The sequence below is a fragment of the Mucor mucedo genome (assembly GCF_025094135.1).
Source record: "Mucor mucedo strain NRRL 3635 chromosome Unknown EV154scaffold_100, whole genome shotgun sequence".
In the NCBI taxonomy this organism is placed as follows: Eukaryota; Fungi; Mucoromycota; class Mucoromycetes; order Mucorales; family Mucoraceae; genus Mucor; species Mucor mucedo.
In genome coordinates this window covers 130580-155077 of record NW_026252384.1, presented here as the reverse complement: position 1 = coordinate 155077, position 24498 = coordinate 130580, and the positions used below count along the sequence as shown (strand labels likewise).

General features: G+C 36.2%; 10 protein-coding genes across 10 annotated transcripts; 3 read left to right on the top strand and 7 right to left on the bottom strand.

Annotated features, from left to right (window-relative positions):
* Window positions 1-35: 35 nt before the first annotated feature.
* Window positions 36-555, bottom strand: EV154DRAFT_567232 (uncharacterized protein; the record flags this gene model as incomplete). The annotated part of the gene is made up of 2 exons (XM_051606002.1): window positions 36-81; window positions 137-555. The coding sequence occupies 2 exons, from the start codon at window positions 553-555 to the stop codon at window positions 36-38; spliced, it is 465 nt and encodes a 154-aa protein (XP_051454161.1).
* A 132-nt stretch (window positions 556-687) lies between these two features.
* EV154DRAFT_426893 (uncharacterized protein) lies at window positions 688-1056 on the bottom strand (the record flags this gene model as incomplete). The annotated part of the gene is made up of 1 exon (XM_051596328.1): window positions 688-1056. A coding segment is annotated over one exon (369 nt), but the record flags the coding sequence as incomplete, so codon positions are not given.
* Window positions 1057-12016: 10960 nt separating this feature from the next.
* EV154DRAFT_520189 (uncharacterized protein) lies at window positions 12017-12664 on the top strand. Its single transcript, XM_051602802.1, has one exon. It carries the CDS (start codon window positions 12241-12243, stop codon window positions 12577-12579), a length of 339 nt encoding a protein of 112 aa, XP_051454159.1. The 5' UTR covers window positions 12017-12240; the 3' UTR covers window positions 12580-12664.
* EV154DRAFT_567227 (uncharacterized protein) lies at window positions 12628-12966 on the bottom strand (the record flags this gene model as incomplete). Its single annotated transcript, XM_051606001.1, has 1 exon — window positions 12628-12966. The coding sequence occupies one exon, from the start codon at window positions 12964-12966 to the stop codon at window positions 12628-12630; it is 339 nt and encodes a 112-aa protein (XP_051454158.1).
* A 708-nt stretch (window positions 12967-13674) lies between these two features.
* EV154DRAFT_520187 (ribosomal protein S5 domain 2-type protein) lies at window positions 13675-14922 on the bottom strand. The gene is made up of 2 exons (XM_051602801.1): window positions 14012-14922; window positions 13675-13952 (listed from the first exon to the last, which is right to left on the bottom strand). Exons 1-2 carry the CDS (start codon window positions 14739-14741, stop codon window positions 13780-13782), a joined length of 903 nt encoding a protein of 300 aa, XP_051454157.1. The 5' UTR covers window positions 14742-14922; the 3' UTR covers window positions 13675-13779.
* Window positions 14839-15861, top strand: EV154DRAFT_11008 (Fcf1-domain-containing protein). Its single transcript, XM_051593900.1, has 3 exons — window positions 14839-15017; window positions 15074-15163; window positions 15222-15861. The coding sequence occupies exons 1-3, from the start codon at window positions 14930-14932 to the stop codon at window positions 15740-15742; spliced, it is 699 nt and encodes a 232-aa protein (XP_051454156.1). The 5' UTR covers window positions 14839-14929; the 3' UTR covers window positions 15743-15861.
* Window positions 15862-16399: 538 nt separating this feature from the next.
* On the bottom strand, window positions 16400-17838 carry EV154DRAFT_470087 (pectin lyase fold/virulence factor). Its single transcript, XM_051597843.1, has 4 exons — window positions 17116-17838; window positions 16955-17047; window positions 16703-16891; window positions 16400-16642 (listed from the first exon to the last, which is right to left on the bottom strand). The coding sequence occupies exons 1-4, from the start codon at window positions 17805-17807 to the stop codon at window positions 16474-16476; spliced, it is 1143 nt and encodes a 380-aa protein (XP_051454155.1). The 5' UTR covers window positions 17808-17838; the 3' UTR covers window positions 16400-16473.
* A 2808-nt stretch (window positions 17839-20646) lies between these two features.
* EV154DRAFT_10959 (thioredoxin-like protein) lies at window positions 20647-21699 on the top strand. Its single transcript, XM_051593895.1, has 5 exons — window positions 20647-21046; window positions 21102-21137; window positions 21212-21330; window positions 21389-21555; window positions 21624-21699. Exons 1-5 carry the CDS (start codon window positions 20787-20789, stop codon window positions 21636-21638), a joined length of 597 nt encoding a protein of 198 aa, XP_051454154.1. The 5' UTR covers window positions 20647-20786; the 3' UTR covers window positions 21639-21699.
* Window positions 21693-22704, bottom strand: EV154DRAFT_10735 (uncharacterized protein). The gene has a single exon (XM_051593883.1). The coding sequence runs from the start codon at window positions 22412-22414 to the stop codon at window positions 21761-21763; it is 654 nt and encodes a 217-aa protein (XP_051454153.1). The 5' UTR covers window positions 22415-22704; the 3' UTR covers window positions 21693-21760.
* On the bottom strand, window positions 22552-24198 carry EV154DRAFT_567221 (uncharacterized protein; the record flags this gene model as incomplete). The annotated part of the gene is made up of 6 exons (XM_051606000.1): window positions 22552-22993; window positions 23055-23242; window positions 23310-23387; window positions 23452-23895; window positions 23952-24059; window positions 24115-24198. 6 exons carry the CDS (start codon window positions 24196-24198, stop codon window positions 22552-22554), a joined length of 1344 nt encoding a protein of 447 aa, XP_051454152.1.
* Between the last annotated feature and the right edge of the window lie 300 nt (window positions 24199-24498).

Here is a 24498-nt window from a genome sequence, read left to right as displayed (position 1 = left end):
TTTTTGCAAGTTTGATAATTTTCTTGTTTTTATTTTTATAAATCTACACCGATTTCCACACCGACCATTATCATAAATGGACTCCCAAGGAATTGGTGCGTCTTCATTTAGTTTTGACAGTGATTTTTTCACGTACTCCCAATTACGATCAGTGATTATGATGGCAGTGGTGTTGGTGGTGGAGTTGCTTTTGCTGTTGCTGTTGCTGTTGCTGTTGCTGTTGCTGTTGCTGTTGCTGTTGCTGTTGCTGTCAATGTTGGCAGTATCGGTATTGGTATTATTGTCAGTGGAGTTATCTAAAATTTCTTCATACTTTCGCTTGTATGATTGAGGAATAAGTCTACCATTTTCAAGAATACTTTTTGTTCTACTCCACATCGTTTCATCAGGTATTTCTTCTGATAAGGCCGATATTGCTTTTGTCATAATATTCTCTGTTTCTTCGCATACGTGTAAGATGTCTTTTACTTGATTGACACCTTGAGTTACTTGCTCTTGAAATACACGCGAAGCAATTGAATACAGTCGAATATAGACAATTGTGAGAGGAAACATGAAGCCGTACCTTACATCCCAAAAATCACACCATATCATATACCCAAAGTGATATCAAACTTGGTAAAACAACTCTTCTGTCCTTCTTTTATTCATGACTAAACGTACAGCTAGAAGCAATAGTGTTCCACTTCACAGTCGGATGGTAGAATCGGTCGAAAAAGGGTTTGCCAAAAGCGAAGGGTGCTGACCAATAAGAAAGTTAGACGAAGCAACAAAAGGAGTCAGAGGCAACTTCGAGCTTGATTGCAATGAGCTTTCGCTCACAAAGTAACAGGCTTGTGCCCAAGGGTGGCAAGGATAACGTAACAAAAAAGGCAGTTTTTTGTTTTGTCTGACTTTTTTTGAAACTTCGTACTTCATGGAAGAAATAACAAAGGTGATGATGATGGGGTGGGCTTTTTTATGTTGACGGTAAACAGAAATGGAGTAATCCATAAGCCTCAAAATAAAATCGTCATCAACCGTATGTTGTACTTCAATCAGTACAGGAGGAAACCATCAGCAACACCGGTAACATTAACCACCGCCCAACAATACCGCCACCAAGCATTAAATCATCACCAAGTTTTCGTTGCTTGATTTAGGCAGATATAAAATATCTGAAATAGTTCGGTTTGGCCATTCAGTTGGCCAAGGTGAGTATTGGTCTTTTGAATTTGAGCCAAGTAAGGTTTCAACAACTATATTGACTATAGTAGAATCCAATAAGACGTGTTTCGACATCAAGTCAGTACCAGGTCGATGACGATGTGGTAGCTGTAGAGTTAAAAGTTCAGCCAGTGGACGCTCCATTTTATTCTTCTGTTTGATACCAACTAAAGTGAAAAAAGAGTGTTACTGTCATGAACCACTTACTTTGCACTTTGCCCCTTACCATAAATCCCCGACTACTAGAATGTTGTTGAATCTCAGCATGAGATTCAACAACATCAGTGTTCAGAACCTTTCAGGACCTTCCAAGGCTATCCATGCAATGAACCACCGCTTCCAAGAGATTAGTAATCACGACTCGTTTCCAAGTATCTCCGACGCCAAGCCATTAGTAATCATGAATCATGGGTTTCGGCCACGTAAGCTGAAACCAACACTAAGACTAATTAAGTAGAAAGACATTCTTAAATGCAAACTGTCAGGAACGTGGCTAGGATTATATTATAGCAATAATATCAGAAGATACCTACCAGTTATACAAAGGCAAGAGGAGAATGGTTTAAGAAGTATTTAATAATATTAATTGATTATGCAAGGAAGGGGAAGGAATACAAGCAATACATGATAATCGACATGGAACGGGGAAGGCGATGGAAAGGGGGAGTATTTATATCTTTTCAGATAACATAGGTTTGCATTTAAGAATATCTTGGCTTACTTAATTAGTCTTAGTGTTGATTTCAGCTTACGTGGCCGAAACCCATGAGTCATGATTACTAATTGCTTGGCGTCGGAGATGTGATGATCTGACTTACTTCTTGATAAGAACCGTAATAAAAATAACATCAGATACACTTACATCATACATCTAGCACTAAAATATTAATATCTCAGCATCAATACTTTATAAAGCAAATACACTTCCCTAGTCTATATACCTCTTTGACTAAAATAGTGTAAGAAGACACTGCATCTATAAATATAATACAGTTGGATTTGTGAGCATGAAAGTTTAAATTAATTCTGCTACGTCATGTTACTATGGTTGCTGTAAAAATTTGGCTTAGTTGGGTTAAGTGTGCAACACTGTATCATTTTCCATGCTAAATGTGTTTGTTGGTTGCACAATTAAATAAAAGTCTAAAGCATTTTAGTTGGAAATATTAGAGCATAAATAAATAAAAAAAAATGGTAAAGGGAAGAAAGGATTAAAATCAAGGTGAAATGCCATCACTAGTCTTTCAAGGACCTTAACTTTAAAGTGACTGCTATCGACATTTTAGCCGAGCGAGCTTCGAACGATGCTCGCTCGAACCCAAAAAAAGTGGCGCAAGCTCGAGTACAAAAACTCGGTTCGAGCTTCGTTCGAACTGGCGCAAGACCGGTGCAAGCTCGAAAAGTTCGAACATTAGCCTGGACTATAGAATATTAATAGATCCTGAGCACAAATATTACTCTTGTCATTTGTTGATGTTATAACTGTTGATCCCTCTGACTAATATTTATATACTCAGTATGGAAGGGCTAAATTTAAAGACATGTTGATTATTTACAATCACCAGATCATTACATCATGATCCAATAAGGCGCTCAATATTCTCCCTTAGAACTATCCCAGTTCTTTATATAAATATTCATAGTTTTTCTCATAGACCATCAATACATTTTGAATACATTTTTAGAACACGTTTTTTAATTATATTTTTTTCGTCCATAATAAAGTGGTAGCCAAGTTCTAACAGTATCAATTTTGGTTTATTTTTAATTTTGTTCTCCATGCAAAACAGAGACTCTTCGCTTGATACACGTTACACAGCATTGTTTGGTTGTTGATAGAGGTAAATTGTGGAACAACTAATTCCCACCAGTGTGATTATATGGAATTATGTCCTTATTGGATCATCTCCGATAGTTCTACTCTAGGTGTGTCATTATGTTATCCTCAACATATACAAGAACTTATCAAAAGTTCGTTAATTAAAAAAAAGAAAGCTGTTTGATAGTTATAGAATTTGTTTACGTTAGAATAAGTTCAGCTCACCTTTTAAGGACCGCTTAAAATGGCGCATCCTTATGATAGTATAAGGAAAAATGTGTAGAATAAGTAATTCCATCCTTCCTTCTAATTCGGTACCACCTCTTCGCAAGATTAAGAGGGAAATGTCTAGAACTCCGTATTTTTTTCAAACGTATTTTTTAGAATCCCACGATGGTCTACACGTCGATTTACATGCCATATCGTCTAAACTTCATGGGATGAACGATTCCTGTTTTCCATAAAATCTGCTTCACTGTCATTACAAGCTACTACTGGAACGCAGATAGACAATGACCAAGCTCTGGCTTGCTTGGGAGGTTTTTGCAAGTGTTTCTATTTTAAGTAAAGGCTCAAACATTATGGATGATAAAATAGACAAATGAAATCATCCTGACATAAGCTTGTTTATCAATAAATAAAGCTGGTTCACACACTTTGTTCTTCTCCTTTTCTTTTTCCTTAACATACTTCTTTTATCGTATGAAAGTAACCGATCAAATAAAAAGGTTAGTTTAGTAGTGACACTTGTTTCATTGAAAAGAAGCTAAATTGAAAAAGATATATTGTGATATTGCGGCTGCGACTAGTCTTTGCTATAGAAGGGCGATCTCCTAAGCAGAGTTCTTGAGTTTTTGGAACTTACGAACTGTGGATAGCAGGGTTGCATTTTAAAGAGATGCAAACATACTGGCCTGCTGGTCTTTTGGTCAGAACTCCTGTAAGTGGTATAAAAAAAAATACGCTTGAAAAAGATACGGGGGTCTAGACATTTCCGATTAAGAGTAGTGTTCGAACTTTTCGAGCTTGCACCAATCTTGCGCCAGTTCGAACGAAGATCGAGCCGAGTTTTTGTACTCGAGCTTGTGCCACTTTTTTTTGGGTTCGAGCGAGCTTCGATCTTTATTCTAAACACTAATTAAGAGCAATTTAATATGGAAGCCATCATCAGTAAATATTTGCTAGATACCAAGTCTCCAAACTTTCAAGATTTGGTTGGAAAGAATGAACGAATTATCATTAACTTATACGCTATGACTAACTCAGCGAACACGTTCAAGTTGATGACACTATGGAGCAACAAGCATAATAAAACAGTTAGAAAGACTCGTCCAACGGCGTAACTGCAAAAGAAGTGAGTAGATAGTACAGAATATAAAATTAATTTCACTGATTTTGCTTCTGAATTTACAAGAGAACCACGATTGCCTTTAAGGTTATCTACACCATTATTTGTGCCCAAGTAAGTAATTAAAAAAAGATTCACTTACCCTACAATTAACGTTACAAACGACATAAAGAAAACTGCAGATCAGATTATTGAAGCAGACTCTTACAAGACTTCCACTGCATATGTCCTTAAGACAAACAAAGTCTTGCGTGATTCAACAAATATCAATTCATTAGATAATAATGCCAAACAGCCTTCAGTAATACAGGTTACACAGTGTTAAAAACGCAAATTCGTGATATAACCAATATGCCGGAATAGCATCGTTTTTGTTTAAAAAGAACAATACCGACAAGTTTATTTGACTCACCGTCCAAAGCCAATTATATCAGCTCCTGAAAAACAAATGGTGGGTTTATGTTGCTTGAGTACGTAATTAATGCAGCAATGTATGTCATGTGTTTCCCAAAAGATGCGACATTGTTGAATATTTATGAAATGTTCCAAAGATTTTTGATATCAGTTATCATTAAAGATAAAATCTGAACATTGCTCAATTCATCAGAGCTTGATATACTCACAGAACAATAAGTAGAACGTGCAATAATAAAAAAAAACCAAGATAAAGTTTCTCACAAAAAATACAAACAAAAAAACTTTGGTTGAATTATTTTATACCTGATGGATATTGTGTATTTTATAGAGCATACATTTACACTCCATTTTTTTATCTGTAAAAGTAGTTTTTATTGCTTCAAGATTAGCATTAAAGCATAAAAAGAATATGTTATATGTAATAGTATCCTATGATTATTTTTCAGGTTGCACAATAAAGCATATCTGCTTGAGCTAAATAAAATGTACAAATAATGCCTAATACGATTGGACATAGAAAGTAATTTTTAAAGCGAAAACGTCGTTATGATGCATCAAAAATGTCGTGTGACATTATTTCTTCTGTCGTTTCATCATACATGAAAAAAAAAGAGGTGCGATGGGAGTTGTGTACCACTCTCAGCCTTTCAAACAGTTGCATTGACAACTAATCCGACTTAGTGTGACCATGTGTCAGTAAATTTTCTATTGGTATATTGGGCACGTCTTTGTTGCCCTGTATATAAAGTAAAAAAACCGGGTACAAATTCCATCATCTATCATAATGTCTTCTACAAAAAAAAGGACCAAGATTTGCCATTGCAACAAGTGTGGCGGTTGCTCAGTTCCAATCAATACTGCTACACGACATGCCGAAAAAAAAATGTACGAGGAGTCATGCCAAAAGGCGGCAGCTTCCAAAAGAAGTTTGGATGAACTAGAAGAAAGTGTGTAACCCTCATCAGATATTTACCTACAACAAACTGTAATCTATACTAACAGAAATTTTAATAGATGACGCCGTAGTAGACACCAGCTTAGAATTTTCACGTTTGAACGTATCTGTTATTGAAGCAGAGTTTGCACATGTTAATATCAGTTCGACTCAAGTTGATAACCATTTTCAGGATGAATGCTCTTCAGGTATGCATACAAAAAAATGATTTATAACATGATGCTGAGTAATGTTTCAAGATGATGAGCGCGATTATGAAGAAGGCTTTATCTTTGATCAATCCTATAGCATTGATGCAAATGATGATAATGAAAATCAGGTTATTGTCGAAAGCAGCAGTGAGATATATTGGACCGATGAAGTTCTCAAAATGCTAGATGATTTGGATGATCAAGGTGAAAAATTTATCATAAAAAAAGGTAGGCTTGAATTTCGGAATAAATATTTGCAACTTTATTGAAACAATCGTAGTCCAACAAAATAATCATCCCAGAATACCACAAGATCCCACTTACTTGTTTATTTGTTGTTTTGTACTTATATTCCAAATGGACTTCTTGACTATCATCGCTACACACAAATTACTTGATCTGTTCCGTATGCTATTCAGCAATTTTGAGTTTCCAAAATCGTTACCCACGATCAAGCTTCAAACTGGATTTATCGATCTTACCAAAGATATGACTGTCTACGCAACTTGTCCTAAATGCTATTCAGTTTATCTTTATGCTACAAGCAACGGGTTAACACAGCCTGGGCCTCCACAAATATGTACATTTATCAATATCCTCAAAAAAGTACCTTGTCAAACCCCATTATTTCAAAACGGTTCCGATACTCCAATCAAAAAGTTTGTATACCATTGTCTTATAAGTTCGATCCAAAAGTTGTATCTGAGAGAAGGATTCGAGGAGAAGTGTGAAGAATGGCGTAGTTTTGAAGAGGCTGTAAACCCAACTGATATGATGTACCATTGCTCCCAGGGAAAAATGTGGAGAAGCATTCTTTCTCCCAGTGGCGACCCTTTTGTAAACAGCAGTAGATCTTTATGTTTGACATTGAATGCAGGTTAGAATACAAAAAAAAAAAAAAAAAAAAAAAAAAAAAAAAGGTAAAGACGAGATATACTTACAACCCAGTTAAACATAGATGGATTCCAACCATATGATACTACCTCCGCTTCTTGCGTCGCTTTTTATCTGCAAGTAAATAATTTACCAGTCGAGGAACGCATAAAGAAAGAAAACACGATACTGCTTGCATTAATCGAAGGACCGCATGAACCCAACACTTGTCAAACACAACGCCTATTATCCATTGTTACAAACCAACTTCGCTCCTTGTATTTTGGTGTTCAAATGTCTACATTCAACTCTGGAAAACATGGCCAAGATTACGGTGCTACTGTCAGAGCCTGTTTGTATCAAATCTTGTGCGATTTACCCATGCAACGAAAATTGAGCGGATTTACTGGATTTTCTTCTACGCGATCATGTTTCCGATGTGATAGATCGTTTAAAGTTTTTCCTGACACATCTAATTTGGATTATTCCGGCTTTGATGCTGTGCATTATCCTGCAAACGCCAATAAGAAGCTGAATGACATTCAATCCGACAAGTGGTTAAATAGCCATAATAACGCCGAAAGACATCGCCAAGACAGGGCCCACGGTATGAGATATAGCGTTTTAAGGAGTTTGAGGTACCTTGATCTTGTAAAAGCTACCACCCAGGATCATTTACATTGCATTTGGCTGGGTCTTGCAAAATCAATTATGTCAAAGTATGAAGAATTTGGATTTTTTAAACCACAACACTATCAGAGGTATTATAAATTTATGACACTATATATACGCAAATGTCATTACTAACCTTGTGTAAAAATGTTCCAGTATGGCCGCACTCGCTTCAAGTATCATCACGCCCAACGGTTGCAGCTCTATACATGCCAAAATAAAAGGAGGTTTTTCTTATATGAAGGGCATCGAATTCGAAATCTGGACCTTGCACTATTCCGAATATGTCTTAAAGTACATGATTGTTTCTGATAGATTAGTTGATGGATTTCATAAAAAGCATTATGCAAACTGGTTACAATTTGTGCAAGCTTGTAGAATTGTTGTACAACCCGCGATTACTACAGCCCAGGCATTCGAAGCACGAGAACTCTTCCGCTGTTTTTGCAAAGACTATGTGGTACTTTTCGGCCCTGAGGCAATCAAACCTAACTATCATTACGTCCTCCACCTGTCAGAAAATATTGAATACTATGGCAGTACATTCAACACTTCTTGTTTCTCTCTCGAAAGAATGAATGGTGTCCTAAAGCAGTCGACAGAGAATAGAAACCTTCGATCAATTCAAACTTCGTACATGACAAATTTTTTGGAAAGCATTCATATCTCGTCTCTCATTAAACAATTAACAAGCACCAATATCATTTCTAAAGATCAAGCCCACATTCTCCACAACACCAGCGCTATCAACCAATCCTTATACACAAGCTCCAGTCCTCAAGATCGCATTAATTTTTACAAATTGTCTTCCTATGAATATACCAATTCGGGAGGTGTGGTGACCGGATCAGAAATGCTATACTCTCATCCGAATATTATCCCTACTAACTTTGATGAAATTAAATCCACTCCGCTCGATCCTTCACACCATATGCTTCTTATTGAATATTACACTCTATGCTACCCAAATCGTTCATTCACCAATCTCTTTCATTTAACCACGACAAATCTATGCAACAACCATGGTAATTCACTTTCCAATAACATTCCTTCAATTTATGTTGGTGCCGACGCCAGAATATCCAAACAATTTCAATCTGATATTATGTACAAAAGCCGTATGGCAAGATCGATGAAAGGTGCGTATATTCAAACATTCTTTAAAAACAATCATTCGTCGGAGTCCGTTGCCTGCTTTTACGGCGAGATACAATATTTCTTTCAACACGTCGTAAATGTTAACGGCAGTGTTACCCCCCACACATTCGCTTTCGTACGGTGGTTTATCCCCGTCAACCCTGGTAACAACATTTTAGAAAATGAAACTATGGAAATATGCAAAGGCTATGAAAATACAAATGTTCATTCGATTTTACCTGTACATAGAATACACAACGCAATCACGGTTGCATGTAGTTCTGACAATTCTAGTAATCCACGAATTCAAAACGGCTGCATTGTAATAATTCCTCAAGAAAAAAAAATATATGTTTAAGCTAATTCACCTATGCCCTTTTTTAATTTCAATAAACCACTATGAATATGTAAAAAATTGTTGTTGGAAAAGGGGGAGCAGATTAAAAAAGAAGAAAAAAATTGTTTATTTACAATTCAGGAACTCGGGCCCAGTCGGGTGCCTGATTTAGAAATTCGGGCTTGATCACCACATGCTTGAAACGTCCCGTATCCTTTGTCTCCTTTTCTTTTTGGGCGTTTTTTCTCAAAATGAGATCATACTCATCGAAATGTTGAAAGGCGCGACGAGCCTAAAGACGAATTGATTTAGTATGTATTCTATTAATAGGAATACACTCATATTGTATACCTCATTTGTGCGCCAATGGGGCACCATAACCCGCAAGCGTGAGTTTTTTTCGGTCATCCCTATTTCCGAATCCGTGCTTTCCTCGTCACTTTGGAGTTGCTCTATCAAGAGCTTCTCTATGTCATCACCATAAGCATCTCTCATTTTTTTGCCATACTCCTCGTTGACCATCACGTTTTTTCTGTGCTTGCATTTCTACAATTATATTAAATATTAACCTTGGAAACGCCTTGCATATTCGTAACTTACAGAAATTCTTCTTCCCTTTCTTGTACTTTTCTTATTTTTTAAAAGCTTTGCTGCGGGAGATTGCTTTTCGTTATCCTGCTTACGGCGAAAGACATTTCTGATCTTGTTTTGAAGATCGTTGTAGGTAATGGATTCCGTCCAGTTCTTTTTGGTTGACAATGTGATTTGAGCACCAACAAAATCGATAATATTTTTAGTTATACGGGTGTTCTCTACCGTCATAAATGCCTTAGATAGGTTCCACTCCAGATTACCAACCTTCTGGTTAGCAATGGACGTTTTAATCCAGGCCTATAATTACAAGGTAGATTAGATATATGAACGGTTCTCTATTCTTGGTGACATACCGACAAACTATTGTAAAGTGCACCCCCTATTTGGAAAGGAGGTACATTTCCATTAGTCAATGCGGGGGTAGCTGAAGAAACAGCAGCTTCACCGGAAAGAATAGACAATATTTTGTCAATTTTATCTTCCACCATGTCAAGTCGTGCCCTCAAAATTTCTCCGGTAACGATGGCTTCCTTGACCTCATTTTTTATACTGTTCAGATCATTTTTAATTCCTGTTATCTGAAAACATTTTACAAAGGCACCAACAGTTGCTGAATCATCTCTGCTGCTTAATTGCGACGTATTCATGGGAGCAATAGATACCATATCTTCTTGTTGAATATTGTCTGTCACCGACGAGACGGAGCTACTACGACTTCTAGTTGCTCTGTTAGGCAAAGAAGAATATCTTGAAGAGGGGTTGGTAGGTCTAGTCATATTTAGAATAAGTAATTTCTGGATGAAAAACGTGAAATAATCATATATACACAGATGAGCTCTCATTCAATATTATGTTTTTTTGTGATATTCCAATTGGGACCGAAACTGTGTATGACCTTTGGTACCTGACTAGTATAAATGGACTTTCAATTTTTAGGGTTTAACGTGATTTTTATTGACAAACATACTATCAAGTCTTTTAAGTATTATTCCACTCATGCATATTACGAAGCATCAGTTGCCTCCGGTGTAGAAGAAAATATAAAAGAAGGAAACAATTATTTCGGCTTTTTTAATATCTTTTCTTTCTTTTTGTTCAAACTTTCTAAAATGTAATGCTTTACTCCCATACTTGTCATGCCAAATTTTTTAACCATATATTGCTTTATTTTAGTTCTTTGAAATCCAAACATGCATATCTATTATAGGCTATCATTTGGACGTATTTCTTAGGTGCACTTTAAATGTTTTTTATATCAGCTTAACCACCTCTATTCCCGGACCATTAAGTCAGTTTAACAGTAGGTACACAAAAACAATATCTTATTAAGCATACCCGTATCTAATTTTTTTCAAAAGGTTATGCAAGCTGTAAAAATACAGGAACAACGCGACTGCTCTGCGTAATTAATTCTAATGCTTGGCCGTAGCGAATTGCGCTGGTTTACTCTACTGTGAGGTCTGATACGGGAAATACTTAGACAAAAAGATACATAGCGCTGTTTTTCTACTATTTCTATAATAAAATAAAATAAAATAGAATATACTTTCCTCATAATATTCCCTTATACATCGAATAATTTGCTATATGCAACGAGTAACGTTTATGAAACCTTACCCTTTTGTGTATGTGTGTATATGTGTGTATATGTGTGTGTATGTGTGTGTTTTTGTGTGTTTTTGTGCGAGTAGTGTAGGATCAACCCTGACAATTCCCGAAGCGTTAAATACAAATGTTTATAAAGACCTCAAAAGTAATAATAGATTAAGCTTTTAGTTTCAGATACATGAGATCATTCAGTAATTAAGTTATTTGTTTAGCCACGATTTGCATCGTTTGTTTATTTGATGAATTGCATAATGTACAAAGTTTGAAGTTCCACAAAAAAAAATAACAATTGTCATCGGAGAACGTGATGTTTGCATAACTTTAAATAGTTGCTTGCAGCTTACATCACAAAATGTGTTACTACAAGATTTAAAGTCAACCCATCCCCCCACTATATTCAAGTTAAGCAAATTCGATTGTCAATCTTTGCATGGTATTGTTCCACCCGACAGAAATCACTTTGTCGGATTAATGTCAATTGTTTGGTTGGTATTGACCCAACCGATACCAAAACTGAGACATAATTGACTGCACGAAATTAATCTTTTAACTATGTGTTAATGAGCCAGACGAAGGCGAATACGAAAGCGAACAAGATGAAAACGAAGATGAAGACGAACAATATGAATACGAGGATGAAGGAGAACAAGATGAAGACGAAGGCCAACAAGACGAAGATGAAGACGAACAAAATGCAGAAGAACAAGATGAAAAGGGTACTAAAATTACACAGTGGCGGACTATGTGGTAAAAACCCGCAACATTAGGTGGTAAAAATGTCCATTTTATACCACCTAATGTAACAACGTCTCCATAGAATCTGGTGAAATTGTCTCGGACGCCACTTCGCGTTCTGCTTCTGCTAATGATCGCCCCACCTCTGATTTCGGCCGCAGAATAGATGTACTAGTTCATAATTCTTGCTACGGTATTCGCAATGAATACTTCTGTATTGAATTTAAGAGACAAGACGCTAAGACGAGACTCTTAACATGTCAACAATCGAAATTTATCCGTATCAATGGCGCCGTTTTAAGTGATATGATAGCCAAAACAAATGTAGATGATATTTAATCGATTTATATGGATTTTTGGGGTAACGATGGATATATCGCTGGCATGAAACTCTTTGAGAATGTACACCTTGTTGATAAAATCAGCTCTATCCATTTGCCTGTCCACCTCATTGAGCTCGAAGATTTCCGCTCTACCATTAAATACTTGCATCAATGGCGTCAACGTATATTACATCAATGTCAAAAGCTAGCCCTTGGCGTCTTCAAAGAGAAGCGTGAGTACGAAACAGTTGAGATCAGCCGCCCATCCACTCCTGTATGCCTCAGCCCTGAAAGAGTACCCGTAAGTGAGCCATTAAATATGTATTACTCACCCAGTAAAAACAAAAAAGCTAAAGGAGATTAATAGTCGATAATCCTGTCCCATGTGCTGTACCAGTCCTTTTACCTTTATCTAATACCACAAATATTCATATACATTCAATGTTACAAATAAACACGGTGCTAAACCACTTTCATGCTTAATATAATAAATAATAAAAAAAGTGTCGAAGACACCAGATTTCCCAGAAACAGGGACAGAAACATCATCAACCTCCATTGCGGAAGCAACCGCAGGCAAGCTACCACTGGAAGCCGCAAAGTCACCAGGAGGAAAAGCTTGACCAAAGGCCAAGGACGAGCCGACGGAAGACGAACAGTCTCGACCAAAACCGAGAGAACCAACGTCAGTCTCAAGATAGCCTTGAGTAATGGCTTCGCAGCCAAAACCGAAGGAGACAGGCGTCAGCATTGTTTAAAATTGGAAACAGAGATCTAGGCTTCCTTCTTGAGCTATGATATTAAAAAGTACATCCACGCATATTTGTAGAGTAGCTGGAGGAAGCATATTAAACAATTTTGGTTAGTACCGATGTCCCTCATCAATGTTATTTCTAAATCCTGTGTTTAAACCCTTCACCTTTTTTTTAAAAAATCTTAAACTGTGCAGTAAAATATATCAAGCTTTTATTATATATTGTTATTGTATTATAAACACTGTCGAGCATTTGCAGAACTTTATTCAGCATTCTATCAACTCTTTTCCTAAATGCTTAAATAAAGAACCTTTATAATTGATTTGAACAGAAATTGCTCAATTTATTTGTAAAAAACGGTTAATTTATTCTCAAAAAGCTGGTCAAATTAACTTCAAACATCTGGTCAAACTAGCCCTATTTTTCTGGGCAACTTAACCTCCCACAGGCGAGCAATTTTTTTCGAAAAAAAATGGGCAGAGTTTTCAAAAAATCGGTAAATTGAGACAGATCAGTTGATGACATTGACTGTTTCTGCGCTTAGTTGCCATAAAAGAAGGAGAATTACTGTCACATGACTAAAAGGCATTCGGTGGTATGATTCGGGTAAATAAAACAAAGCATGTTACTTAAATCTATCGTGCTATCCTGTCTCGAAGGGAAAAATCAAATTTTATAAGGTGAGCTTCATTGATACATGTATATCTAGTCTAACTCATGTTGAGAGGCGTTTATTGTTAAAAAAAAAGTAAAATAGAACAAAGTTATTTGTAACAGCGATGAATGAAATGAAGAGCTGGCTAGCCAATCTAACGTTTGACCCAAGTGTACCTTGCTCTGGCCTTTCTGAGACCAGGCTTCTTTCTCTCTACAACTCTAGGATCACGTGTGATACAGCCGGCCTTACGTAAGACAGGCTTTAATTCGTCATTGTGGATCAATAATGCTTTGCCAAGACCGAGTTTGATAGCTTGTGCTTGACCTGACGCATAAAATTTGGTTAGAAGGAATTGATGAAAAAAGATACAAGAACGGACTTACCTGTGGTTCCGCCACCGTTGACGACGACCCAAGCGTTATATTTTTCCTTAAGTTCAGTAACGTCAAGTGGTAAAGTAACTTCATTTCTATCTACAGATCTCTGGAAATATTCGTTCAACTCCATACCATTAACCAAAATTTTGCCTTCACCTTCAACAAGATAACATCTAGCACTGGATTCCTTTCTGCGACCAGCAGCATAAGCACGTCCGAATTCATCCAAAGTGCGTGATTGAACTTGGTTGTTCTGTGTGTTATCAAATCTTTGGTAGGGTTCCAAAATACTGGTTACTGAAGGAGGTAAAGGGTGGGGGAGAGATGCGAGAGCAGTCAATTGAGAAGTGATCTTTCTCCATTGAGAAGTGGTCAAGGGAATGCTCAATAATTCTGACATCTTATCACGTAACTTCCAAGAATAAACTTTATCTTCGGTCAAATCTTGTTGAATGTCAGCAGTTTCGTTTAAAGCATCAGTTGGTTTCCAATCAACAAAACGTTTGTGGAGTGCATCGAGCTCGATCAATAAATCGTTATACTTGAAATTACCAGTGAAATAAGATAAAGACTCTGGTTTCTCTCTGTATTGAAGGATATCTTCTTGGGGTTGGGCAGTATTGTTGTGTTGGTGGAAGTTGGAAGCAAATCTCTTAGTGATTGCAACAGTAGGTAAAATGTGACGGCCGACTGTGGCTGCAGGTAAGATACGTGCAAGCTTTAACAAACTAGACATTTTATACAGGTTAAAAAGAGAGTTGTTTTTTAACAGGCCCCTTGACGTTTTTGAAGGGACTCATATTGCGCCTGTCCGTATTATTTTTCACCCCCGCACTCTTTTTTTTTTAAAGAGTCACAAAAAAAAAAAAAGTATGGACAAACTAACTGTGAAAGGAGCAAAAACTTTTCTTTTCTAAACAATCAATGAGTCCCAAATCACATCGTTCGAACAAGAAAATTGTTCACGCCTACTCTGTAGGTTTTGGTTTCAGACCTCCTTATCAAATTTTGCGTATGTGACAACCAGCCAAGAAAAGAATATAAAATTAACCAATCTTATTGATATAGTGGACGGTGACTTTTGTAAAGCTGCTTTAGAGAAGCAAATTTACATCAAGGACGAGCTTCCAGTTTTAATGACAGGCTTGACGCGTTTAGGTAATTATAAAACATATTTCTCCAGAAGAACTATAATGGGCTGACATGTCATGTATAGTTGTGACAGATTGTATTTTGCAGGATATCAAGGGTAGAGGACATGATTTTACAAGTGCGTTCATTTTAGCCAAACGATTCGAAACACGTCGTTGTCCACATAAAGAGAAGGCAGTGTCTAGTTACGACTGCATCAGAGATTTAGTGGGTGCCGAAAACCATCAGCATTTCTGCGTCGCTACACAAAACCCTAAATTAAAAGATCGCATGAGAAAGATACCTGGCGTGCCTCTTATTTATGTCAACGTGAAAGGAAATGGTCTTGGTCTTGAACCAATGACCGAAAAGTCAAAAGAAATGGTCAAATTGAATGAAATAGAAAAGGTAAAGCCTTTGGACAAGGAGACTGCAAGATTGAAGAGAGCCCTTTATTCGAATGAGGAGGAACAAGTACATGAGCCTAAACCCACACCTAAAAAGAGAAAGGTGAAAGGCGTTAATCCATTAGCAATGAAAAAGAAGAAGAAGAAGGCCCCTCCTCCACCCAAAAAGAAAACCGTTGAAAAGAAAGCAGCAGAATAAAATCTGATGTAAATTTATTCTATTTTGGGGAGTTGCTGTGGAGTGATAGTTTTGTTTTTTGAAGTGGTAAAGAAATTAAGTCGACAGTTGCAATAAAATTGCCTGAAGAATGATGGAGTTGTAAAATCAAACAGGTTGGCATTGGATAAGCAAGGAATATATGCTAATAATAGGGAGGATACTTTAAAAGGGATTACAATTATTTGTTGAAGTCAGTTTATTTTCTTTTTAACAACATTAAGCCGGACACATTACTACCATTATCTTCAGTAGTCTTCTATGTATTGATAGAGAGTAATTTTCAAACGCGTAATTTAGTTCTTGATAAGTCAATAGAATTGCATATGAATTAAACTTATGATTAATACTACTCCACGATAATCAGAAAAATTTTTATACAAAGTTTCATCAAACGAATTTTCCAAAAGCAAAAGCAAAGAGAAGAAAAAAAGTGTAATCAGGACTTTGGATTCTATTTCGAAAGTCATTTAATGGTGGTAGTAGTTTTTTTTTTTTTTTTTTTTTTTTCAAATTAATTAACCAAAATATTTGTCTAAGGTAGATATCCTGATACTCACGCTGTAGATGCTGAAGTTTGGTTATGTGCAAGAAAAAAGGCATTCGTTGGTACTAGGTACAACCGAAAAGATGGTAAGATAAGAGTGTAAATTATAGTTTATTTCTACAGTATGCGAATTTGACTATCTATAATGCGTCAAGCAAGACGCTGTTTATTGGCTACAGACTCCAATTTTACCAGAGTTATCAAGGTAGGTACAGATGTTCTTGGGAGTTTTGGCAGCCTTCTTGACAGTGACACCAGAGATGGAAAAGTTACTACAGTGAGATCCAGAAGAACAGTTGATGTTGACAATAGGCTTGCCGGCAGATGAAGCAGAACTATTTATATAAACAATAGTTTTAGTATATGTCAAATTAAACCTGCAAAAAGATACATACCCAGAAATACCACTGACAGTAACACCACTGATAGACAAGGAAGAGCCATCACTCTTTTGACAGTAAGACATTTGGTTCTTATCACAGTAATGTGTGGTGACAATAATTGGGTTATCAGTGTTGATAAGTTGGACATTGTTAAACTTAACATTTTGGACAGAACCCTTTCCACCACTCCAGGTCTTAATTCTAAATGAAATAAGCACAATCAGTCATCTTTCTTCGTTACATGTTCATTCTTGAGTTATTTACCTCAAACCGTTTTGACAGTTGGTACAGATACTGTTAACAACAGTGACATCCTTGACGTACTCAGTAGCTCCACCCTTACCAAGACTTCCGACACTATGGAAAAGGAAAGAAAGGATAAGATTTAGTGAAATATAATGGAGTGTATGCAAAAAAAAAATTACCTGAAACCGTGACCACCGGTACAATGAACGTTGGAGATGGTCATGTTAGTAACACCACCGTTAATAGCAGTACAATCATCACCGACGAATAAGTTGGAATCCTTAAAGATAATGTCAGACGAAGAAGAAACATCCAAGGCATCGGTGTTCTTGGGCAAGTTGCTGTTGGCAGAAACAGTCTTTAAGTAAACATCATGGAGAACAACGTTTTTGGAGCCAGTCATACCCATATGGGCTCTGGGGGAGTTAAGAATGTTGAAATGACCAAAGTCAGAGTTGGTAGCACCAATTCTAAGAACAGTAGGTGCAGTGGTGTCCTTGATATCCCACCATGTTTGACCGTTACCGACAATGGTACCACCACCAGAGAAGTTTATGTGATCACCCTTGATGGAGATATAGGCGTTACCACCCTTGAAGCTCTTGTTGAAAGGAGGCAAATTAATCTGACCTTGGAAGTTGACAGTGACACCCTTCAAACCTTGAATGTTGAGGACAGACTTCATATTGTATGTGGTGCCTTTGGGGAAGTTGACAGTACCACCATTTTTACAATCGTTGAAGGCTTTAGCAATGGTAATGGAATCGTCAGAGCTACTTTTAGCAACAACACAGGTTGGGCCAGCAGTGACGGAGGAAGCCAAAACTAATGAGGCTATTAACGAAAGACCGAATGAGAGGAATTGGACCATTGCTGATTAATGATTGAAATGAAAGAGTTGTTGATTTTAATTCATTTTTTTGAGTAGAAACCATCCGTATTTTATATAAAAATATCACTTCAATGTCGGAAATAGAACGAACCCTTTTTTTTCTCTATACGATAAATTGGTGTTACCTTATAATTTAACCAAATGTCCCTGGTTGTCAAATTAATATATGGCGGATGTCTTTTGAAATTTAATTTTAAAATCTTGTAACGCTTGACTTTTAATTTTTTTTTTTTTTTTTTTTTTGCACAAATTAGGGTAAATTGCTTGCTTATGGTTAGAGCGTACTGGAATACAGTTTCATACTTTTTGTCGATATTCTTTTGACATAGATACACTTGTAAACATTTACTTTTGAAGAAGAAGTACAGACTACTTGTTATGTACAACGATAAGGTTTTTCAATTTTTTTTTTTGTGCATTAGAGAAATAATTTACCAAACTTAATAACTCTGCATATTCGTACAGTGATATCCGAGATGGTCCAATATTTTCCGCTGTATTTAATTTGTTAGTATTGGCACAAGTTCTTATTAAGCAGGTAAAAAAAAAGACCCCCTTTTTTTTATCAAGTCCGATAATTGGTTACTGCTGCTGCTTACCGAAATTTGTCAGACTGTCAATATTTTGGGTGGCATATATCATGTGTGAAGTGCTGCATATCAATTTAAAAAGTATCACAATGTTTTGATATATGGATTATGAAAAGTTCTAGATTTGTACAAGATTAGTAATGAGACTACCGGATCATTAACATATTCAGTTCTATTGTATCACAAAATATTTGTTCTTGAAAAGACCATACCATTTTTTCTTCAAGCATATTAGTGGATTGATAGCAAATACAGTATTCACGTATATACAGCGATCATCATATTACCACTTGGTTAACTGTTTAATGGATATTTTAAATCAAAAATATTTCATGATATAAGCAGGAATTGTGGCAACTTGGACAAGTTCGAAAATTAGTCTCACATTACAAAAAATCATCATGTACAGGAATAACTAAAACAGGTATAATATCACACACACTGAAGCAACCTGATTTTGTGTATTATTAAAATTTTACCACTGTTACTGATACACATGAACTCTTTTTATCGACAGTGTGCAATGCGACAGCAGCAATAACTGAATAGCGCCTGCAATGCTATTGTCCCGTCTTGCATCAATCTTAACACAAAAAATCAAGTCTTTAATCTTTATTCTTTATGCATAATGACAAATGGTAATAGACCCAGATACAAACGTGCTTTAGTTTGCATTTACGGAGTGTGAACTATTAAGTATTTCAAAAAAAAAAAAAAAAAAAAATCACACAGACACCATCCGTATATGGATGTACTGTCATTATTCCGGAGATTCCACATTGTTTCACAGAGTTTGAGAAAAGGAGATGAGGTTGTATGCAATTGATTCAACTCTTACTCGTTGATTTGCAATTTTTAATAGTTGTATCTTTAGAGTTCTTGGATAATAAAGGCAGCAACAGGCACATAATCCGCAAGCATATAGCTGACAACCATTCATTTAAAAGCAGTATGAGAAATTTAGGGCCATGCAAATGTTTAATGTTTATATCCCCTTTTGTACAATGCCGAAAAGAACTCGTTATATCCTATTTTATCGTCTTTTGTTCTTTAGAAGAAGCAGATATAAATAATATATCGTGATTGGAGGAATGATATGCAATATATTCGTACCAATATGCAACTAGGATATGCTGCATCTCCATGCGTTTTTATATAATAAGTAAAATTTATGACAGCTTATATGCATATTTCTAATGACCTGACTTTATCCTTCAACATAACATTGTTAATATAATACGTTATCTACTTGTAGTCTCCAGACCATCGCAGATAGTTGCTTCCATGTCTCCTTGCATTAAGATTGTACATGAACTTAATGCGATAAATAAAATCTCCAAATTGCTCAAGAAACTAGAACCTTCTTTCATGCGACTACAGTTATGTTTTTTTATAAATTAATAAGACTGACCAATTTGTTGCATTCTAAGCTCAAGAATGAGGGAATGACATCGAATCTACGTTAAGCCTTTCTATGCGTTCAAAAAAAAAATTTGATACACATTTACTGTTTTAGTCAAATAGTTTTGGTGTTGGATCCTTTTTAATAATCATTTTTATTGTCTTAATTAAAAGATAGAATGTGTTTAAAAAATTGGGTCGACTGGCTTTTTTTCGATATTTGATTTTATGTGGGGCTCGGTTAATTTGTCTTAACAGCTCCTAAAAATACCCACATTGTGTTTGTTTTTGCAAAGGCACTTGAAGTTTTCTTTTCGTTTCGATTTTGGAGACTCTAATTAAAGCTGCTTATTGAAGATTAAGAGAATAAAGGCCGCATATAAAAAATATAGCTATCTGACTTTTTATTAGATGGATAGAAGTACTTACTTCAATCTAAACATGATAAGTGTCAAAAGGGTATCAACAAACATTTTTTTTTATTTGTTGCACATGGTAAGGTTAGTCCTTTTAATAAAACGGTACACATATATCAGTAGTAGTTGGTAACTGATTGTGTCGAATAACTGACATGTTGAGAATAAAAAAAACATTGTGGGTAGTAAACGGTAATGCTTATACTATTTAGACTATTATATCTTCCACAAAGGAGTTTACGATGTAATTCAGTTATGTTAGCGTTTCATCACTGAAAAAGTAAATAAGTCGTATGTAATACATTTTTCAAATCGAACAATAATCATTTGAAGTAACATGCGATCAATTCTTTTTTTTTTTATTCTGCTCACATCATGTCTTTGTAATAATATTTCAAGTAATTTATCAGGCCAGAATTGGGCTTGTGATGAGTGAAGGCTTGTGTGGGAAGTACACTAAACCGTACCTCGGGAAATTTTTACGGTCACGAATTTAAGTTTTTTTTTTTCTCTTCCTTATTTTTTTTAACCTTTGACAAAAACTCGTTTTAATGGCCATGTTAATGACAGATAATTTTATTCCCCATGAGTGCGAAACCAGAAAGAGACGACGAGTAGAACAAGGCGACACAAATTCTTTTGAAGATACGACGATAACGATCAATCCAGTGCAACAAGTAGACCGGTTATGCATGATTGCACCGAATTTTAACTGTGCAGCCGTATTAAACGACCAAGTGAATCGGCTGCAATTATCGAATTTATTACACGAGTATAAAGCGGTTGTTTTATTTTTTTATGAATGTGATTTGTATGTGTGTATTTGCAGAGAAATTTTTATGATTTTTAAACATTTTTATTTTTAGTGCACCAAGTGCGTGTAACGATTTACAAGCGATCAAGTACGGCAAAAAAAAAAAAAGATAAACCAAAAACCAAAAAAAAAAGAAAGCTAATTCAAAAATCAAACGTATAGTCGTCAATTTGAAAGATTTCAATCGTACAACACAATGCCATTGGCTATGTCGACCGACACAGAAATGGTGCATACCGCATTTATAGCACAATCGGGATTTACACCCTCATTTCCACTTGGTAAACTATTTGTTTGTTTTTTCATTAATCTTTAAATTAATCTTTACATAACTCTCAGTTGCCGATACAACACGTTCTGTGTCTCGTCATTTTAATGTAATAAATGATGAAACAGGGTTTGTGAAAAGAGGCGCATTTATCATTGATCAAACGAGACAAGTACGATTTTCCTTTGTACTAGAAGACAACAGAATATCACATTCCATGGATACCATTTGTGCCATCGTAAGTACTTTTGTTTATTTTTCAATTTAAACATTTTTGTTGAATTAACATTTGTTTTATAAAAAAAGCTTCAAAACATTTAGACATCACCTTCTGCATATATATTTACGATAATAATAATAATAATAATAAAAAAAAAAGAAAGAAAACTCAGTGTTATTTATTAATTTAGATTGAAGACTGGACTGGATTCCTCTTTTTGATTTTAATTCCCAGCAAAGAGTCCTTCAGGCTCTTGGAATTCGGGATAGTGTTTAGCAAAAGGAGAATTTGTAGGGAATAAAGCGAGATCGGGTTCCGAGAAACTTTCCGATGGGTATTCATCATCATTGACACTTGCTGAACTTGGGCTATATACCGGGCGATAAACATAGTTGCCATTCTCAATCTGGACCGAATAAGATACAGGAGCCTGTTGTGATGCTACTGCTGATGGTGCATTATTGATGCTGCTACTGGCAGAGGGTTTGGCACTGGGTGATGCCACGGCGGCGTTTGTTGAAAATACGACAGCACTGTTGCTATAGCCACCGACAGAGGAAGCGCTTGCACTCGCCTGGATACTGGCCGAAGGTTGATAGGCCGAAGGAGAACTTCCGATAGAATAAGCAGGTGCTTCGGGATAAGGACCTCCTCCATAGGGGCCCTCGCGCCAAGGTGCATCACGCCAAGATCCTCCATTGTTGTCCCAGGAATCATGGTTGTTATGGTATCGGTATAAAATGTCTCGCTTTGACAGCCACATGTTTTTGAAGTAACCTACGAGACTTTCCCCGTTTACCTGATCCACATTGTTTTTATCAATGGCAACAGCGTATACGGCTGTAGGAATAATAAGAGCAAGAACTGAGACACGCATTGTTTAGATACAGGATAAAAAAAAAAAAGATCATTTCATTTATATCCACTTTTTATACTAAAACAGAAAGAGAATATAAATTGTGAAGAATGAAGGATTAATTAGATGGATCTATTTACAACAATACAGCATTCATTTTAATCGACTCTAATTAATTCTTCAATGACAGTACTACCTCTTAAGGAAGTAACAATATTTGTTATAAATTCTACAGTAGCTGGTTCACGATTCAGATGTTTATCTAGATAAATAATCACACATACGGCGTGTTTATCCACTCGCATCATGTAATATGTGCTTCCAATCGTGTGGTCGTAGAAATAAACAGGGCCGGACCTAGGATCGCTAAGTTTGTGTTTGCTTCCTTGAATAATGGAGATAATGCTTGGTAAATGTTTGTTGGGAGGCTCTTTGGGATGGCAATAAATGAAGGGAAAAGAGTGTATGCCTTGGGGAGGTTCGTAGGGTGTGGTTTTGGGACAACATACGTAACCCTGTGGGTAAAACGGTGTATCGTGAGTGACTTCATATACGAGGCCTATACTATACGCATTATGCTTCTTTTTAAAGGTAGAAATTCTACGAGTGAATTGTAAGCATATCAATTATATACATAAATAAATAAATAATCCAACTTTACTGCTCATAGTAATCGATTCTTAACCCTTTCCAGAGGGTCTTTTCGGGGTCTTGATCACTGACGATACTTTCTTTTTCTAACAAGATGGTGTTAAAATATAGGGTCATTTTGGAGGTTAAATTTCCCAGAACGCGTGCATGCCACCGAATTGTATTGGGCCAAATATCTCCTTGTTTATGAACCTTGGACTAAATTTTAAGATTTTTTTTTGGGTTATTTGTTTGTTATCCCATATTAGTTGAAAAAAAATAAAACCTCGGATTGTCCTGTTCCAAATAACGGAAATCGCCAAGTGGAGAGCTCCTTTGTATCGTCTGGTCTTGTGGAAGATTTCTAAAAGATATAATTATGAGAAAGCCTTTCTTTTTTTATACACGCACACATATTTTAAAATTACCTCTGGATAGTCTTGCTCTTGACAGATCCTTTTCCATTCGGTCAGATCACCTTTCAGTTGAAATAAGGCGATACAAGCTTCTTGAAAGGCATAATTGGTGATGGCTGTTCTTGCTCTTAGTAGACATGTCAATATTTTGATTTCTTTCTCGACGCCTACACCCAATACGGATAAATCCTTGGGCAGATTGAGGTTAAGCGTCTTTGTCTGCAGCGCTTCCATGTCATTCAAGATCTCGTCGAATTCCCCCTTGATGGATTGAGCCAAGATGGCTTGGTACAGGTTGATCATATCTCGACGAATGTGACATAACTTGGTCAATGCATCCATCACCACGATGAGATGATTTTTGTCAGTGTTGGAAAGTGGTGAGGTGGCAGTGGTGATGTTAAGAATTTCTTTGGGCAATTCACTAGCGAGGTTAGTATAGACTAATTCAACAGACTTTTTTTTAAGGTTAGTCAACGTCTATTATCAGCTTGTCTGAAACCATACTTTACTGTATCTTTTCTCATCACAAACCACCTGGATCGCAAGAATTGTAATTGTGTAAAAGAGCTTTCACAACTACATAAACGAGTAAAGATATTACCGATCGGTTGATACGCCTACATAGAGACAGGGTTAACGAGATAATTATTAAATAATTGTGTGTGTAGTTACTTTAGTTATTTTGGATATGAGTTTAGTAGCAGCAACATAATCAAATGCGCCCAAAGCTTTTAATATTTGCTGGCAATCCTCCATACTACCAAAAAAAGTGCACAAAAAAAAAGGGCTGGTTATTTTTGAAAAAAAAGTGATTCCTAGAGACACCCCTCTAGATCATGCAAAGTGTGCAAGAACCTGGATTGTCACCTTACCTTTTTGAGAACCAAATAATCGCACGTCACACTTTTTAAATTCCCTTTCGTTACCTCTGTCGTGTTTTATTTTCACAAATGTAGAGAAAGAAGCTTTATCCATTGAAAGCTATCTTTGGATTTGGTACGCCTACAAACATCAATTAGAGCGGACTGTTCAACAATTCTACACACCTTCTAGTCT

Bases quoted from the DNA above. Each gene is read 5' to 3' on its own strand.
- EV154DRAFT_10735 (XM_051593883.1), bottom strand. From the start codon at position 22,414: ATGCGTGTCTCAGTTCTTGCTCTTATTATTCCTACAGCCGTATACGCT.
- EV154DRAFT_11008 (XM_051593900.1), top strand. From the start codon at position 14,930: ATGAGTCCCAAATCACATCGTTCGAACAAGAAAATTGTTCACGCCTAC. The intron at 15,018-15,073 runs GTATGTGACAAC...TTATTGATATAG, and splicing joins ACCTCCTTATCAAATTTTGC to TGGACGGTGACTTTTGTAAA. The intron at 15,164-15,221 runs GTAATTATAAAA...TGTCATGTATAG, and splicing joins GACAGGCTTGACGCGTTTAG to TTGTGACAGATTGTATTTTG.
- EV154DRAFT_520189 (XM_051602802.1), top strand. From the start codon at position 12,241: ATGGATTTTTGGGGTAACGATGGATATATCGCTGGCATGAAACTCTTT.
- EV154DRAFT_520187 (XM_051602801.1), bottom strand. From the start codon at position 14,741: ATGTCTAGTTTGTTAAAGCTTGCACGTATCTTACCTGCAGCCACAGTC. The intron at 13,953-14,011 runs GTAAGTCCGTTC...TTTATGCGTCAG, and splicing joins CAACGGTGGCGGAACCACAG to GTCAAGCACAAGCTATCAAA.
- EV154DRAFT_10959 (XM_051593895.1), top strand. From the start codon at position 20,787: ATGGCCATGTTAATGACAGATAATTTTATTCCCCATGAGTGCGAAACC. The intron at 21,047-21,101 runs GTATGTGTGTAT...TTTTATTTTTAG, and splicing joins TTTTTTTATGAATGTGATTT to TGCACCAAGTGCGTGTAACG. The intron at 21,138-21,211 runs GTACGGCAAAAA...TCAAACGTATAG, and splicing joins AACGATTTACAAGCGATCAA to TCGTCAATTTGAAAGATTTC.
- EV154DRAFT_470087 (XM_051597843.1), bottom strand. From the start codon at position 17,807: ATGGTCCAATTCCTCTCATTCGGTCTTTCGTTAATAGCCTCATTAGTT. The intron at 16,892-16,954 runs GTAAATAACTCA...TATTTCATTTAG, and splicing joins AACTGTCAAAACGGTTTGAG to AATTAAGACCTGGAGTGGTG. The intron at 16,643-16,702 runs GTATGTATCTTT...TTATATAAATAG, and splicing joins ACTGTCAGTGGTATTTCTGG to TTCTGCTTCATCTGCCGGCA.